This window comes from Labeo rohita, chromosome 25 (assembly GCF_022985175.1).
Source record: "Labeo rohita strain BAU-BD-2019 chromosome 25, IGBB_LRoh.1.0, whole genome shotgun sequence".
In the NCBI taxonomy this organism is placed as follows: Eukaryota; Metazoa; Chordata; class Actinopteri; order Cypriniformes; family Cyprinidae; genus Labeo; species Labeo rohita.
This window is the reverse complement of record NC_066893.1, coordinates 28,569,021-28,587,983: the sequence shown is the minus strand read 5'-3', so window position 1 is coordinate 28,587,983 and position 18,963 is coordinate 28,569,021. Positions and strand designations below refer to the sequence as shown.

At 33.0% G+C, this 18,963-nt stretch overlaps 1 protein-coding gene and 1 long non-coding RNA gene across 2 annotated transcripts in view; one reads left to right on the top strand and one right to left on the bottom strand.

The window, feature by feature from the left end:
- nell2a (neural EGFL like 2a) overlaps positions 1–18,963 on the bottom strand; it is a 173,973-nt gene that overhangs the window by 31,868 nt on the left and 123,142 nt on the right. The window contains exon 15 of the mRNA XM_051099295.1: positions 18,824–18,919. Coding sequence (XP_050955252.1) covers positions 18,824–18,919 — 96 coding nt within the window. The remainder of the gene's footprint in view (positions 1–18,823; positions 18,920–18,963) is intronic.
- Positions 1,319–18,815, top strand: LOC127156444 (uncharacterized). Its single transcript, XR_007825753.1, has 3 exons — positions 1,319–2,207; positions 8,643–8,829; positions 18,694–18,815. It is a non-coding gene; the product is annotated as an uncharacterized LOC127156444 (long non-coding RNA).

Below are 18,963 nucleotides of genomic sequence, written 5' to 3'. Positions count from 1 at the left end.
ATCTCTGGTGGAGATGCAACTTTTTGACACTGGCCACTACGTTGCGCCCCAAAATTCTTTGTTAATCATCAGATTTCATGATACCGTTCACACAGTCAAGGCATCCAGTGCCAGAGGAAGCAAAGCAACCCCAAAACATCTCTGAACCTCCACCATGTTTGACTGTAAAGACTGTGTTCTTTTCTTTAAAGGCCTCATTTCTTTTTCTGTAAATAGTGGCATGATGTCCTTTACCAAAAAGCTCTACTTTTGTCTCATCTGTCCACAGTTTGTTCTCACAGAAGGATTGTAGAGTTTTGGCAAACTCCAGTCTTGCTTTTTTATGTCTTGGTGTCAGCAGTGGTGTCCTCCTGGGTTTTCTACCATAGCGTCCCTTTTTTGAGGGATAGTGTGAGCTGACACTGTTGTACCCTGTGTCTGCAGATCAGCTTAATTTTTTTTGGAAGTTAATTAGGGTTCTTTATCCACCATTCAAACAATCCTTCGTTGTAATTTTTCATTAATTTTGCTCTTCTGTCCACATTCAGGGAGGTTAGCTACAGTGCCATGTAGCCTAAACCTCTTGATGATATTGCATGCAGTGGACACAGGAACATTAATTTCTCTGGAGATGGACTTGTAGCCTTGAGAATATTCTTGTTTTTCCACAATTTTTTCTCTCAAATCCACAGACAACTCATTACACTTCTTTCTTTTCTCCATGCTCAGTGTGACACAACACAAAGGTTGAGTCAACTTTTCTCTATTTTAACTGGTTGCAAGTGTGCTATATTGCCCACACTGGTTACTTGCCACATGTGTCTAAATACAAATTACAGGAGCATCACATGCTTGAAAAGCAATTATTTCTTACAATTTTGACAAGGTGCCAATAATTTTGTCCAGTCCATTTTTGAGTTCTTTGTGAAATGTTATCATGTTTGACTTTTCTTCTGTTTCTTTGTGTTGTTGCAGTGCAAACAAAAATAATAAGCATGTGAGTACCAAAAAATTTGCAATTGGAATAATTTTCTGAGAAGTGTTGCGCAAGGATGCCGATATTTTTGGCCATGACTGTATATAAATAATAGAAAATATATTACATGAACTGTAAATGAAAACAGATGTAATGATTGTTTCGCACGTAAAAATGTACAAACAATTTTATATTTACATTTAATATATAATAAGAATTATATATGAACAGTTTCATTATGCATTTTTAAAATCAGTAGGAGAGGAACTGTTCTCGAAAAATATACCAATTTTATTATATGTACATTTGATAAAATATATACATTTTTTAAAAATATATTGAACTGTAAATGAAAACAAATGTAATGATTTGTTTCAAGCATCATTTTTAAAAAAAATATATTTACCTTTAATATATAATATAAAATTATTTATATATTATATTGTAGAAAATAGATTGAATGAGCTGTAAATGTAAATGGTTGTTGCACGGTTGTTCTTAGAATAATCTGTAATAGTAACCTTTTATGCAGCTAATTAAGACAAACTTCCTGTGTTGCTTTGCATGTATTTGATGCTCTTTTAACTGCAGATCATTAACATGCATCTGGTTCCTCCTGACAGCAGCAGACTAGAGTCTGTTCACCCATCGATGTCCTGAACTCTAAAAAGTGTGTGTAAGTGTGTGTGTGATTGCATGTGTGCATGACTGCAATGCATGGTCCATGTTTGTGTAATGTAGTTTTTATGTAAGCAATGCACATACTGTACATAACTTGTGTGTGTAATTGCATATACAAGTGTGCAATTTGTGAATGTGTATGTCATGCATAATGCATGCAGCATGTTTGTGCACATACTTGTGATTTGTTTATGTGCATATGTGTGTGATTTATTTGTCGATTTGTGTGCATTGTGAAATATGCATAGTGATTTGTTTGTGTTTGCGTATGTGTGTGAATAATACATATAGCATGTGATTGCATGTGAGCGATCGTGTGAATAATGCATCCTCTGCCTCTCCACAGCATCTGTAGGACTTGATGACATCATTAAGGCGCAGCAACACTTAGCATGCATGCTAATTGCGTGTCCTTTCTTTCAGTGCATCGTTTTGCACATTTTATTCTCTGGGTTTTCTCCCTCAAATCACCATCCGTATCCTGCCTGCGCTGGTCTCTGCTCTGCTAGTTTGTCAGATGGTCTTGAGAGAATTCGTAAAAAGCCAGAGAAGAGGACAAGAGAGCAGCCGAGTGAGAGCATTTTCATGTTCAGTCGTATCCCACAAGCCCCAAACGCGCACGTGGCAGCTCTTTTATTTCAGAGTGTGATTCTCTTTGAGCGCTCGTGAGTTGCTCTCGTGGCTCCAGAGGAGACGTATAAAAGCGTTCGGCTTGTATCTCTCTGGGCTTCTGAAGGCTTGCGCGTCCTGGTTATCTGAGGAAACCCTGAGCGTCTTGTGTCGTGTGATATGCAACTGATTGTAATGTTTATTGATCGACGATTATATAACGGAAGATTCTAGTTCATTTGAGGTATCTTGATGCTCAACGCTTCTGTAGAAAACACCTCAGAAGTGGAGGTCACATAAAACTGGCCGATCAATCTGGAACTTAATATTCTGAGAAAGATTTATACTATTTCATTGATTAAATCACTCTCTGCAATTACTATTTTTGCCCCATTGACAACACGGAAGCTCATTAGCTTCAGTTTGCTCTTTATTAAAGGAATACTAGAAATAATTAGCTGTCAAAATCCACCCACGTATTTTGTCTAGAGCTGTTTTGGCTTGTAAACAGTGTTTAATCTGTGCAGATTTTTCTCCAGGTTCAGACCAGACCACTTTTTCTCTCAAACTCGTGACTTCGAAGTTAAATTCATTTCAGGCGATTTACTAGGAAAAACGAGATCAGATTAAAAGAGCAGTTCATTTTCAATTTCAACATTGCTTGTAATGATCAGGGTTCCCACGCTTCTTGAAAGTACTTGAATATCAGACACATGAATTCAAGACCTGGAAAGTGCTTGAAAATAAATATAGGTCCTTGAAAGTGCTTGAAATATATTTGAAATAAATTTTGTGTAGTAGAATTGTGCTATTTCAAAAATTTTCCTGTATGCACAGTCAAAAACTAAATGAAACGGCGTTTATGATTGAGGTGGAGATGGGGTAGCGCGAGAAAAAAATCTTAGCGTGTGGGCTGACGCACACATTGCGCAGCCCTGCATAAACTTATGGAGAAGCGGTGCATTTGTGACTGAAAACTATATTTAAAAGTATTAGTGCAAATGACCATCAGCATATTTGTGTTTGTGCTGAGGGGAGCTTCAAAGGTTTCTAATGTACTTACAGTGTGTTTTTGCAGTGGTGAGTAATGTTGATTCCTTGAACACAACTACATTTACATGCACAATTTTTGGTTCAATCTGACTGAATTAATTCAGATTGCTGAATCTGAATGTAGTGTTTACATAAACTTGTCACAAGCTTCAGATTGTTTTTTTTTTTTTTTTTTTTTTGACATGCGCACACTGTGCAATATATTGTTTCCCATTGTTTGCACATGTGTTTCTTTAGTGCTGTTACACTGTTTCTTTATTTTTAACAGCAGAATTAATATTTATCCATTTCTGGATAAATATTACATATAAACTTCTGTGTGGTGCTGGTTATATTAATCACGCAGTAAAAAATGCCCCTCCCCGCACCTATAACCAGTCATCTGTGGATGAGCTGCATTGATTATAAAGGCTTTTTTTTTGCTCTATTTCGTCAACGAAAATTGTTTCAAACAAAGTAACAGCTGAACTGCTGCACATCTCCATTCAAACACAGCGTTGCTTCGTTTATGCATGAATGGACGTTTTTTAACGAATCTGATTCAATTACCCGTTCATAAAGACCCAGTCACTTGCTTCATTCCTGAATGAATCAGCCGTTTGAGCGAATCAATTCAATGAACGATTCAGTGATTCAAATCAGTAACTTGCTGCCACCTACTGGCAGTTTTACTTTCCTTTCACTTCCAAGTCCACTTCCAGAACAACAATTTACAATTAATGTACTCACCCCCTTGTCATCCAAGATGTTCATGTCTTTTTGTCTTCGTAAAGAAATTACGGTTTTTGAGGAAAACTTTTCAGGATTTTTCTCCATACAATGGACTTCATTGGTGCCCCAATTTTATACTTCCAAAATTCAGTTTAAATGCAGCTTCAAAGGCTCTAAACGATCCCAGACGAGGAAGAAGGGTCTTATCTAGCGAAACGATCACTCATTTTTTTCGAAAAATAAAAATGTGTATACTTTTTAACTACAGAAGCTCGTGTAGCACAGGCTCTGGGATGTGCGTCCACGGGTCATTCTTGAATGATTCGTTCATTTTGAGCAAATCTTTAATGTGACTCAGGAAGAACGAGTCGTCTCTGGGAGTGATTTGTTCAGTCGCGCATGCGCAACATCCTATTAGGTTCTGTACTGGAATTACTTCACCTGTTTCGAGTCGTCAGGTTTTTTGAGTCGTTTGTTCATCTTATGGGGTTGTCACGTGATGCCAATTTTGCTGAAATTAATGACTCGACAAAAGATTCGTTCATTTTGCTTAACGAGACTCAAAGGTCCGAGTCGGTAAAATGATCTGCTACAAATCACGTCTTGATTCAATAGTATGTAGTGTCGTGGACGCACATCCCAGAATCTGTGCTACACGAGCTTTTGTGCTTAAAAATTATACACATTTTTATTTTTTGAAAAAAATGAGCGATCGTTTCACTAGATAAGACCCTTCTTCCTCGTCTGGGATCGTTTAGAGCCTTTGAAGCTGCATTTAAACTACATTTTGTAAGTTCAAAATCAGGGCACCAATGAAGTCCATTATATGAAGAAAAATCATAAAGAAATGTTTTCCTCAAAAAACGTAATTTCTTTGTGACTGAAGACAGAAAGACATGAACATCTTGGATGACAAGGGGGTGAGTACATTATTTGTGAACTGTTGTTCTGGAAGTGGACTTCTCCTTTAATATTTCTATATTCAAAATTGTATATATAAAACGTTAATCTCAACATGAAGTTATGAATTTGATTGCACTCATGTGACCGCTGAGCCTCATTAAATCATCTGAAAATACACCTACAAGCCACTTTTGTGTTCTTCTGTGCCACCTGTGTAGTACAATTTTTTTTTTTATACTGATTTCATTTGATTGGTAACTTATTCTATTTGTTTTTATTCTGTTGTTTTAATTAGAAATTTTAAAAAAAATTCTTTTAAATATATATTTTTGAATTTGACAAAAGATGACATACTTAATAAACTTAATAAAATTAGAATTAAAATGCCATTACAAAGGTAAAAACAAAATGTCCTACAAATCACTTTAAGGAGTCAAATTTTGTCTCATAATGGGAAGGCAAATATTTGATCAGAATTTGATAATTGAATAGAAGGTGATTCTGACATTTTTTTTTTTTTTTTAATTAGGAGCACAAGTGCTTTTTATAAAAAGGAAAGTAAGTGTTTAACCATTTTTTATTCATTTAAAAATTGAGAAACTCTTTAAATGTAAATGTTTTACAAGAATTACAGCAAAAAAACAAAAAAACGTTTGATGCAATAATATACATTTTTATCAATATTTGAAAAATTCAAAATTCCTTTGAACACTACTGTTCAAAATGGTCTAAATTTATGAAACCTACACATTCAAAACCTTGTTACACTGACATTTTTAATATAAATGTTAAGTGTAAGTGAAATGTTAAGTATCCTGGCGTGTGAATTTGATAGGTGCTTGATATAATATAAATGGTGCTTTAAAAAGTCCTTGAATCTGGAGTTCATGAAAGAGTGGGAACCCTGAATGATTTTAAAAAGCCTGTAGTGATTGGTGAAACAGAGCTTTTCAAATCTCTGAATCAGTTAAACCACTGCATTGTAAAATGATTCACCGTTTCAAAGTGATCCAATCGGATTGCATATTGAATCATTTCTTTCTGGTCTGGATTTCAGCTTGTGTATCGCAAATCATTTGATTTAGATTTGAACTTCGCAGTTTGCGAATCATTTGATTCAGTTCAGGACTTCACATATCACAAATCATTTGTTTCAGATCAGGACTTAAAATCGTGTATCGTTTGATTTAGGTCGGAACTGGTTTGTGAATCATTTTGCGAATTGAATTATTCAAATCAAAAGATTCGCAGTACACGATTTGAAGTCCCGATCTAATTCAAATGATTCACAATCTGTGTTCCTCCAAGTCCTGATCTGAAATGATGGTTCCTGAATCATTTGATTCAGTTCGGGACTACACATATCGCAAATAATTTTTTTCAGATCTGGACTTCAGCTCGCATATCACAAATCATTTGATCTAGATTGAACCACCGTGGATCGCGAGTCATTTGATTCAGGTCAGGACTTAAAATCGTATATCATTTGATTTAGATCAGAATGGGTTTGTGAATCATTTCGTGAACTGAATATTCAAATCAAATGATTCGTGATACACAATTTGAAGTCCCGATCTAAGTCAAATGATTCGCTATTCGCTGTCCTCCGAGTCCTAATCTAAAATGATGGTTTGTGAATCATTTCATTTAGTTCGGGACTTTGCATATCGCAAATCATTTGAGTTGGACTGGAACTTTGCGGTTCACAAATCATTTGATTCAGGGACTTCACATATGGCGAATAATTTTTTTCAGATCTGGACTTCAGCTTGCGTGTCGAAAATCATTTGATCTAGATTGAAACTTTGCGGATTCTGAGTCATTTGATTCAGGTCAAGACTTTGCGTATCACAAATTATTTGTTTCAGATCGGGACTTAAAATCACGTATCATTTGATTTATGTCCGAAATGGTTCGTGAATCATTTGATTCAGTTCGGCACTTCACGTGGAGAATCAGTAATTCATTCGCAAATCATTTGATTTATTTTGGGACTTCGCATATCGCCAATCATTTGTTTCAAATCAGGACTTCAAACCAAGTATCTCAAATCATTTGATATAGATCAGAATGGGTTTGTGAATTGAATTATAAAAATCAAATTATTTGAGATACACAACTAATTCCCGAACTAATTCAAATGAATCGCAATCCATGCTCCTCCGAGTCCTGATCTGAAATGATGGTTCGTATATAATTTTTATCAGATCTGGATTTCAGCTTGTGTATCGCAAATCATTTGACTTAGATTGGAACTTTGCAGATCGTGAGTCATTTGATTCAGGTCGGGACTTCGTTGATTTGCAATACACGATTTGAAGTCCCAATCTAATTCCTGATCTGAAATAATGGTTTGTGAATCATTTGATTCAGGTCGGGACTTCAAATCGCGTATCATTTGATTTAGATTGGAACGGGTTTGTGAATCATTTTGCAAATTGAATTATTCAAAACAAAATATTTGTGATAATTCAAATGATTCGCGATCCATGCACTTCCTAGTCCTGATCTGAAATGATGGTTCGTGAATCATTTGATTCAGTTCGGGACTTCACATATCGCAAATCATTTGATTTAGATAGGAACTTTGCGCATTGTGAGTCATTTGATTCAGGTTGGGACTTTGCGTATCGCGAATCATTTGTTTCAGATCAGGACTTCAAATCGCATATCGCAAATTATTTGACTTAGATTAGAACGGATTTGTGAATCATTTCGAGATTTTAACTATTCAAATTAAATTATTTACAATACGCAATTTGAAGTCCAGATCTAATTCAAATGATTGACGATCCGTGCACATCCGAGTCCTGACCCGAAACTATGGTGCGTAAATCATTTGATTTAGGTCTTTGCGTATTGCGAATCATTTGTTTTAGATCAGGACTTCAAATCGCATATCATTCGATTTAGATCGGAACGGGTTTGTGAATCATTTTGCGAATTGAATTATTCAAATCAAATTATTTGTGATACGCAATTTGAAGTCCCAATCTAGGTCAAATGATTCGTGATATATGCACCTCCTAGTCCTGATGTGAAATGATCGTTCGTGAATCATTTGATTCAGTTCGGGACTTCAAATCGCATAGCGCAAATTATTTGATTTAGATTGGAACGGGTTCGTGAATCATTTCGGGAATTTAACAATCAGATTGCATATTGAATCATTTCTTTCTGGTCTGGATTTCAGCTTGTGTATCGCAAATCATTTGATTTAGATTTGAACTTCGCAGTTTGGGAATCATTTGATTCAGCTCAGGACATTTTGCGAATTGAATTATTCAAATCAAAAGATTCGCAATACACGATTTGAAGTCCAGATCTAATTCAAATGATTCACGATCCGCGCTCCTCCGAGTCCTGATCTGAAATTGTGGTTCGTGAATCGTTTGATTCAGTTCGGGACTTCAATGCGGGTTCACAAATCATTTGTATCAGGATTTCAGTGATTTCACAAAATTCTTTTTTTCAGATTTTTTTTCATAAACATTAGAAAACATCAAACCATTAAGACAGTACAATTATAAAAACAAAACAATAAGAAAAAAAGAAAGTATACACTAATACGAATCCCTTAAGAAATTAATGGTTTTACTATAGTAGAAGTGTAGTATAGTTTGTAAAACTTCAGTAGTAATACTTCACATGTGCTTCACTTTATTTTTGCCATTTTTTTTATTAGTATATTTTTATTTATCTATTTCTCTTTTTTATGAAATTGAAACAGAAGACATAAGTGAGATCTCTGATTGAGGTCCTTGAAAATAAAAAAAATATAGTGCTTGAAAAGTCCTTGAAAGTCCTGTCATTCTGACGGCACCCATTCACATCCATTGGTGAGCAAGTGATGCAAGGCTGCATTTCTCCAAATGTGATGAAGAAACAAACTCAGCTACATCTTGGATGGCCTGAGGGTGAGTAAAGTTTCAGTAAATTTTCATTTTTGGGTGAACTGTTGCTTTAACTGTGTAAATAAGGTATTAGGTTTAGTTTTGTTGTTTTATTTAGCTCAGGAAAACTGAGTTCATTTTCCGTCATGTTCGTTTGATTGTTCGTTTCTTTCATGTCAACTTTCATGAAAGAGCTGTTTCTTCATCTTTCCTTTTGTCTCGTGTTCATAATTGTTTCTCGCTCTCGTCTCGCTTTGATGATTTTGTTTATCCGTGTTTGTTTATGCTGTAATATTTTCCTCAAAGCTGAAAGTCTGATGCAAGTGAACATCTGTTTCCTACAGTACAAGAGAGACAGAAACCTGCTGACCTAGTCTGTATTTGAAAGATTTTTTTTTTAAATAAATTAATACTTTTAATTAGCAAGGACGCATTTAATTGATCAAAAGTGACAGTAAAAACATTTATAATGTTACAATAGATTTCTTTCAAAAGGATCATCATTTCTGAAGGATCATGTGACACTGAAGACTGAAGTAATGATGCTGAAAATTCAGCTTTGATCACAGGAATAAATTACATTTGAACAGATATTCACATAGAAAACAGCTATTTTAAATTCTAACTAGATGAGTAAAGTTTGAGAACAAACTTGAAGTTGTCTTGAGAAAGCCTAGCCTGAAAGATTGAAGCAGTGGTAAAAGTATGAAAGCAGCTAGCATGATTTAACACATTGCTTACATGATTTAACATGTTGTTAACATGTTTTAGCATGATTAGCTTGTTGTTAGCTGATTACATAATTTGCAAGTTACTAGACTGTTGTTAGCATGATTAGCAAGTTACTAGCATGTTTCTAGCTGATTAGCATGTTGATAGCATGTTTTGCACATGATTGCCAAGTTATTAGCATGATTAGCATTTTACTAACGTATTCCTAGCATGATTAGCAAGTTACTAGCATGTTGCCAGCAATGTTAGCATGTTGCTGGCATGTTTCTAACATGATTAGCATGCTACTAGCATGTTTCTAACATGATTAGCATGCTACTAGCATGTTGTTAGCACGATTAGCATGTTACTAGTATGATTAGCATGTAACTAGCACGTTGATATATGATTGCCAAGTTACTAGCATGTTGTTAGCATGATTAGCATGTTACTAGCACATTGTGAACATTTTGCTATCATGATTAGCAAGTTGCTAGCATGATTAGCATGTTGCTAGCATGTTTTTTAATATGATTAGCATGCTACTAGCATGATTACCAAATTACTAGCATGTTGCTAGCATGATTAGCATGTTAGTAGCATGTTGTTAGCATGTTTCTAGTATGATTAGCACTGCCAAGTTAATAGCATGTTGTTAGCATGATTAGCATGTTACTAGGATATTGCTAACACGACTAGCATGTTATTAGCATTGTTGTTAGCATGATTAGCATATTACTGGCATGTTGTTAGCATGTTTCCAGAGTGAGTAGCGTGCAACTAGCACGTTGCTAATATGATTACCAAGTTACTAGCATGTTGTTAGCCTGATTAGCATGTTACTAGCACGTTGCTAGCATTTTTCTATCATGATTAGCATGTTTCTAACATGATTAGCATGTTACTAGCATATTGCTAACACGACTAGCATGTTACTAGCATTGTTGCTAGCATGATTAGCATATTACTGACATGTTGTTAGCTTGTTTCCAGTATGAGTAGCATGCAACTAGCACGTTGCTAATATGATTACCAAGTTACTAGCATGTTGTTAGCCTGATTAGCATGTTACTAGCACGTTGCTAGCATTTTTCTATCATGATTAGCATGTTTCTAACATGATTAGCATGTTACTAGCATATTGCTAACACGACTAGCATGTTACTAGCATTGTTGCTAGCATGATTAGCATATTACTGACATGTTGTTAGCTTGTTTCCAGTATGAGTAGCATGCAACTAGCACGTTGCTAATATGATTACCAAGTTACTAGCATGTTGTTAGCCTGATTAGCATGTTACTAGCACGTTGCTAGCATTTTTCTATCATGATTAGCATGTTTCTAACATGATTAGCATGTTACTAGCATATTGCTAACACGACTAGCATGTTACTAGCATTGTTGCTAGCATGATTAGCATATTACTGACATGTTGTTAGCTTGTTTCCAGTATGAGTAGCATGCAACTAGCACGTTGCTAATATGATTACCAAGTTACTAGCATGTTGTTAGCATGATTAGCATGTTACTAGCACGTTGCTGGCATTTTTTTTCCTATCATGATTAACATGTTACTAGCATGTTGTTAGCATGTTTCTAGTATGATTTGCATGTAACTAGCATGTTGTTAGCATGATTAGCATGTTGCTATAATTTTTCTATCATGATTACCAAGTTACTAGCATGTTGTTAACATGATTAACATGTTAATTGCATGTTGCTAACATTTTTCTATCATGATTAGCATGTTACTAACATGTTGCTAGCGTGATTAACATGTTACTAGCATGCTGTTAGCATGTTACCATGATTAGCATGCTGTTAACATGAATTGCATGTTGCTAGCATGTTGTTAGCATGATTAGCATTTGCTATAATTTTTCTACCATGATTAGCAAGTTACTAGCATATTGTTAGCATGATTAGCATGTTACTAGCATGTTGCTAGCATGATTTAGATAGATTAGAAATATTAGAGTGAAGCTTAAATGAGTGTAAATGGATTAGAAATTGTACATAGAAGGGAAGCTTGATTGAGCCTCAAGGGATTCTGGGAGTTTAGATTTGAATTTTGTCAGTTGGAGTTTGAATAGTGTTGCTCATTTGAACATTCCGTCAATGTAAGTCTATGGGATTTTTGGCGGTTTTGATCGTCTGGTTTACGAAAACTTTCTCAAGCCAACTTAATATTTCACATTTTTTTTTATGTATTAGTGATCAAATAAATGCAGCCTTGCGGAGCAGAACAACATCTCTCAAGTAAACTGACACAAAGACCTTGAATCTAATAAAAAAATGTGTAAGTTGATTAGAGCATGTTTTCGTTAACATCTAGTGTGTTTTGTTTTCGTCTGTTGTTCGCTGCATCTTCATGCCGTTTGATTCATAAGCGCTGATTGAAACTTGAGCAGAATAAAAATAACATCAGGCCTCCAGGTGAACATCAAACCAGCGCGCTTTCATTTGGAAACCTGCTCCAGCGCGCAGGATCAACAGCAGCACCTCATTTATTCTGCGTTTCTTCTCCTTTATTAGTTCATTTGACTGCCGTGGCTTCTGGCTGCCCAGCGGGCATCGAAAATTAGCCTGTTTTCCAACAGTCAGTTTACTAGACAAACAGCGCAGACGTCATGTTGTCAAAATTACAGTCACAAATGCCTCTTCAGTCCACACACACAATAACGCCCATCACTGACCACAAACACGGCGCACTGACTGAGAAGCAGCTGCGGGATTTGTTTAAATCAGTCTTTTGTGACGTTTGATGCATCAGTGTGATTGTCATTGTGAATAAAACAGTGCTTGACAAACTCAAACGCTGATAGAGCGACCAGGATGTGAATTACACAACTCCTACTTTATACTTTCTTAATTAGAGCTGTTTCATCTGTCGTTCTATCGTTCTGTTGATCTGTCTCTGTTCTCTCTATCATTCTGGTGCTTTATCGTTCTATCTGTTGCTCTGTTGCTCTATCAATTTTTTATCTATCTATCTATTGTTGTTACTATCGTTGTATCTGTCTGTCTACCTATCTATATCTATCTATCGTTCTATTCTATTGTTCTGTTGTTCTCTATTGTTCTTTTTCTTTATCGTTCTATCTGTTGCTCTATCGTTCTTTTATCTATCTATCTATCTATCTATATCTATCTATCTATCTATCTGTCTATCTATCATTGTAACCATCGTTGTATCTATCTGTCTATCTACCTATCTATATCTATCTATTGTTCTGTCTATCGTTCTGTCGTTCTCTATTGTTCTTTTTCTTTATCGTTCTATCTGTTGCTCTATCATTCTTTTATCTATCTATCTATCTATCTATATCTATCTATCTATCTATCTATCTATCTGTCTATCTATCATTGTAACATCGTTGTATCTATCTGTCTATCTACCTATCTATATCTATCTATTGTTCTGTCTATCGTTCTGTCGTTCTCTATTGTTCGTTTGCTTTATCGTTCTATCTGTTGCTCTGTTGCTCTATCGTTCTTTTATCTATCTATCTGTCTGTCTATCTGTCTGTCTGTCGTTCTATCTATTGTTCTATCTATCGTTCTATTCTATTGTTCTGTCGTTCTCTATTGTTCTTTTTCTTTATCATTCTATCTGTTGCTCTATCATTCTTTTATCTATCTATCGTTGTATCTATCTACCTATCTATATCTATCTATCGTTCTATTGTTCTATTGTTCTGTCTATCGTTCTGTCGTTCTCTATTGTTCGTTTGCCTTATCGTTCTATCTGTTGCTCTGTTGCTCTATCGTTCTTCTATCTATCTATCTATCTATCTATCTATTTATCCATCTATATATCTATCGTATTTATCATTCTATTGTTGTCTATCGTTCTGTCGTTCTCTATTGTTTGTTTGCTTTATCGTTCTGTTGCTCTATCGTTCTTCTATCTATCTATCTATCTATTTATCCATCTATCTATCTATCGTATTTATCATTCTATTGTTCTGTCTATCATTCTGTCGTTCTCTATTGTTTGTTTGCTTTATCGTTCTGTTGCTCTATCGTTCTTCTATCTATCTATCTATCTATTTATCCATCTATATATCTATCGTATTTATCATTCTATTGTTGTCTATCGTTCTGTCGTTCTCTATTGTTCGTTTGCTTTATCGTTCTGTTGCTCTATCGTTCTTCTATCTATCTATCTATCTATTTATCATCTATCTATCTATCGTATTTATCATTCTATTGTTCTGTCTATCATTCTGTCGTTCTCTATTGTTCGTTTGCTTTATCGTTCTGTTGCTCTATCGTTCTTCTATCTATCTATCTATCTATCTATTTATCCATCTATATATCTATCGTATTTATCATTCTATTGTTCTGTCTATCATTCTGTCGTTCTCTATTGTTCGTTTGCTTTATCGTTCTGTTGCTCTATCGTTCTTCTATCTATCTATCTATCTATTTATCATCTATCTATCTATCGTATTTATCATTCTATTGTTCTGTCTATCATTCTGTCGTTCTCTATTGTTCGTTTGCTTTATCGTTCTGTTGCTCTATCGTTCTTCTATCTATCTATCTATCTATCTATTTATCCATCTATATATCTATCGTATTTATCATTCTATTGTTCTGTCTATCATTCTGTCGTTCTCTATTGTTCGTTTGCTTTATCGTTCTGTTGCTCTATCGTTCTTCTATCTATCTATCTATCTATTTATCCATCTATATATCTATCGTATTTAACATTCTATTGTTGTCTATCGTTCTGTCGTTCTCTATTGTTCGTTTGCCTTATCGTTCTATCTGTTGCTCTGTTGCTCTATCGTTCTTCTATCTATCTATCTATCTATCTATCTATCCATTTATATATCTATCGTATTTATCATTCTATTGTTCTGTCTATCATTCTGTCGTTCTCTATTGTTCGTTTGCCTTATCGTTCTGTTGCTCTATCGTTCTTCTTTCTATCTATCTATCTATTTATCCATCTATATATCTATCGTATTTATCATTCTATTGTTGTCTATCGTTCTGTCGTTCTCTATTGTTCGTTTGCTTTATCGTTCTGTTGCTCTATCGTTCTTCTATCTATCTATCTATCTATCTATTTATCCATCTATATATCTATCGTATTTATCATTCTATTGTTCTGTCTATCGCTCCGTCGTTCTCTATTGTTCGTTTGCTTTATCGTTCTGTTGCTCTATCGTTCTATCTATCTATCTGTCTGTTGTTGTAACTATCGTTGTATCTATCTGTCTATCTACCTATCTATATCTATCTATCTATCTATCTATCTATCGTTCTATCTATCTATTGTTCTGTCATTCTGTCCATCCATCCATCCATCTATTGTTCTCTACCGTTCTGTTGCTTTATCGTTCTTTCATCTATCTCTTTGTCTATCATTCTTTCATATATCTGTCTTATCATTCTATCTGTTGCTCTATAGTTTTCTCATCTTTCTATCTATCATCTATCTATCTGTCGTTCTATTTATCGTCCTGTCGTTGCCTATGTATCATTCGTTCTCTATAGTTATATTGTTCTTTTATCTGTCTGTCCATCCATCCATCCATCCGTCTATCGTTCTCTATCGTTCTATCTGTCCGTCTTAAACCTGTAGACTTTGCCTTTTTTAAACATTTTTCTAACAAGGTTTTCAAAACACTCAGAGTTTGTCTTGACAAACTTTGCTTCTTAAACAGCTAAACTTTTTAGTGAAATCTTTCCCCCAAAAGAGATAATTGTGTTCTTAATATTTTTATGATGTACTACTGTTTCATAAAAGCACCGGAGCCGCACGATATAACAATAAAACACAACCTCTTGTGTTTTTGTTTTTCTGAATCAGTTTAGTGCATGAACTTTGTAAGACCTTTTGCTGCGGGGTCCTGAAGACCCTGGTGGTTTGAGAGAAATTGTTAAATACAATTCCAACATCTATGTGGAAAAAAACCCATAAATTCATCCGCTCGATTCCCTCTGGTATCCTCCAGGAGAAAATGAACAGAAAAGTCTGAAAGAAAAGCCATTTGATTTTAATCAAAGGCCAGAGCGAGGGCAGATCTCGCAGAAATGCTCTTTCTATGAGATCGATGGGTCGGGACGTGCGCCGCGTGTCTCATCGGATGCGTTCGGCACGAAACCGTCCAGAAACGGGCAGCATCTGCTGGAAATTACCCACGCGGGACCAGCGTCAGACGCGACGCTAATCTACGACACGGAGCAAAAGCCGCCGTTTCCGCCGAGAGTTGGCTCTCGTGTTTTCATTAAAGCGTGCGTTCGCCGGTCGCGCGTAATCCGTCTCCATCCAGCTCTGAATTAGAGCGACGGAGAGCGCCGATGTTACCCAGGGGGTCAATAACAACAGAACGGGAAATAAACGGCAGTGTGTGAGGGAACGAGAAACAAAGACGCCTGTGATTCACAGAAATGATTAACGCGCAGATGGAGGACGTGTTTCCCTTTCGCTGTAGGAGGAATTGATGCTCAATTTACTAAACTAAACAAAGCACGGGTCCTAAATTAAGACAAACGAGCGTGTGTGTAGGAGATATAATCATATTTTTAAAAAGAGGAAGAAAAACAAGCACATAAAGAGAAGAAAACATGGAGTAATGTGGAAATAGAGAGCAAGACGTGCCCTAGAACTAGTGTAGATGAAGAACTTATTAGATATATTATTAGATAATACAAGTTTTAGTTCAGCATCAGAACCGAGAATATTATATATATATATGCATGTATATACACATACATTTCATTGTATTTTATTTTATTTTTAAGTTTTACGATGAAATATTAAATAAAAAGAGAATATATATATATATATATATATATATATATATATATGTATATTTAATATATACACACACAGACATATAAAATGTATTTAATATATATAATTAAATTTTTTGGTTTTCATTAATTTATAAAAGTGTATTTAAAAAATCTAAATATATATTTTATATTTATTTATATATGCATGTATATACACATACATTTTATTTATTTTTTTATTTCTTCAAAGTTTGATTAAATGTTGTTATAATACATGTATGTGTATATATATATATATATATATATATATATATATATTTACATTTTTATTAAAAAAAAAAAAAAAAAAAAAAAAAAAAAAATATATATATATATATATATATATATATATATATATATTTACATTTTAATATATAATATATACACACAGACATATATTTAATATATATTTTTTAATTTTAATTAATTTATTTGTTAATATTTCTTTATTAATATATAAATATGCCTAAGTAGTACATAATACATACAATACTATTTTTATGCTAAATATAAATATTTATTAAATATATTTAATTAAAATATACATACAAATTATATAATAACAATTTGTATTAATATTATTACTATTTATATCTTAATATATTCATATTATTATTAATACGATGATGATTATTTGTATTATTATATATATATTTATTTATTTATTTATATATTTTAATATACTATATATATTTTATTTAAATATACTGTATAGAGAACACTTATTGAAAAAACCTTAAACTTTTATATTTTAAAAATTTTAGTTCATCAATTTTGTTAAAAATGTTTACTTAAAATGACTAAAAATAAAATTCAAACTTAGTTTTATTTCACGTAGTTCCCAAGGCAGTGTTTCATATTTTCATTTAGTTTAACTTGCTAAATAATTAAAATTAAAAATGAATAAAATTGTATTTAAAAAAAAAAGACAAATAACAGTGAAAACATGAATAAATAAAAATGACAAAATACAACAAAATTACTAAAACTTTAACTAGAATTAAATGAAAATGTAAAGTAAAAATGAATAATGTGAATATGAGTAAACCTATAATAGTATCGCAATTTATACTAAAATAAGCCATAATCAAAAAAAAAAATATATATATGTAAAATAAAATAATTTAAAAAATAACTGAATTGAAATAAAACATTTTTAAAAATAAAATCAATGAAACTGAAATAATAATTACTAAAACTATTTATTTAAAATAATAATAATAATAATAATAAAAGACAAAAACTCACAAAATTACTAAAGCTTTGACTGGAATTAAATGAAATCAGAAAATATAAAGATAAAACTAATTTGAAATAGGAATAAATGTACAATTGTGTCGCAGTGATATTAAAATTAACCATTAATAAAAAATAAGCTTTAACTGAATTGAAATAAAATAAAAAAAAACCCTTATTTAATTCAATCTAGTTTCAAAGTGAACATTCCTCATTTTCATTTAATTTAACTTCATGTAGTCAAATAAATAAACCGAAATAAAAATTATTAAAACAATTTAAAAAAAAGTATTTATATATGCATTTATATACACACAAATTTTATTTTATTTATTTATTATGTGTTATGATCAAACGTTAAATAAAAAGAGAATATATATATATAAACAAATTTAATATATACACAGACATATAACATATACAATATTAATTTAATTTAGATCATATAAAATTGTTTTTAACTTTAATTTATATAATACATATAATAATGTGTTTTATGGTAAATATAAATATTTATTAAATATATTTAAAAATATACATACAAACTATATAATAACAATTTATATTTATTAATGTTTTTACTATTTATATCTTAATATATTAATACAATAATATTTATATATTTTATATATTTATTAATATATTTTGAATATCTACATTATTTTTGTGTATTATTTTGAATATACTGTATAGAGAGCACTTATTGACTCTCCTGCAAAAACATAAAAATTATATATATATATATATATATCAAATATTTAAAATAATTTAAAATATTTAATATTTACATGTATCATAAAAATTATTTAACTAAATAACTATATATATATATATATAATATATATATCCGATAAATATAAATATTAAATATTTTTTATTAAATATATTTACAATTTATATAACACTATTAATATTATTACTATTTATATCTTTATATGTGAATGTTATTATTAGTAATACAATTATGATTTTTATTATATTTTAATTCATTAATACTTTGTATATTTACATTACTTTTGTGTATTATTTTGAATATATAGAGAACACTTGTTGACTTTCTAGTAAAAATGTGTATATTGTGATACGTTGTGTTACTGTGATAAAGTTGAAGATGTGAGTCATGTCGTCCACTTTTACTCCCACAGGCCACAATCAAACACTTGTCTTCAAAACGGCAATTTACACACTCAGGCTTTGTTCTCAGCGAGCCGTAAGAGTCCTCGGCCGGGCTGGAGGAGCTGAGAGAGGCGTTTGAGATCAGAGAGAGGATCTTACCCGTCTCGCAGGTCTGCCCGCTGAAGCCCTGCGGACACACGCAGATGTTGGGAGAAACGCAGGAGCCGCCGTTCAGACAGCGGCCGTCGCACAGAGCTGCGGGTCAGAGAGAGGACAGACGGGTCACGTGGCGGGTCATG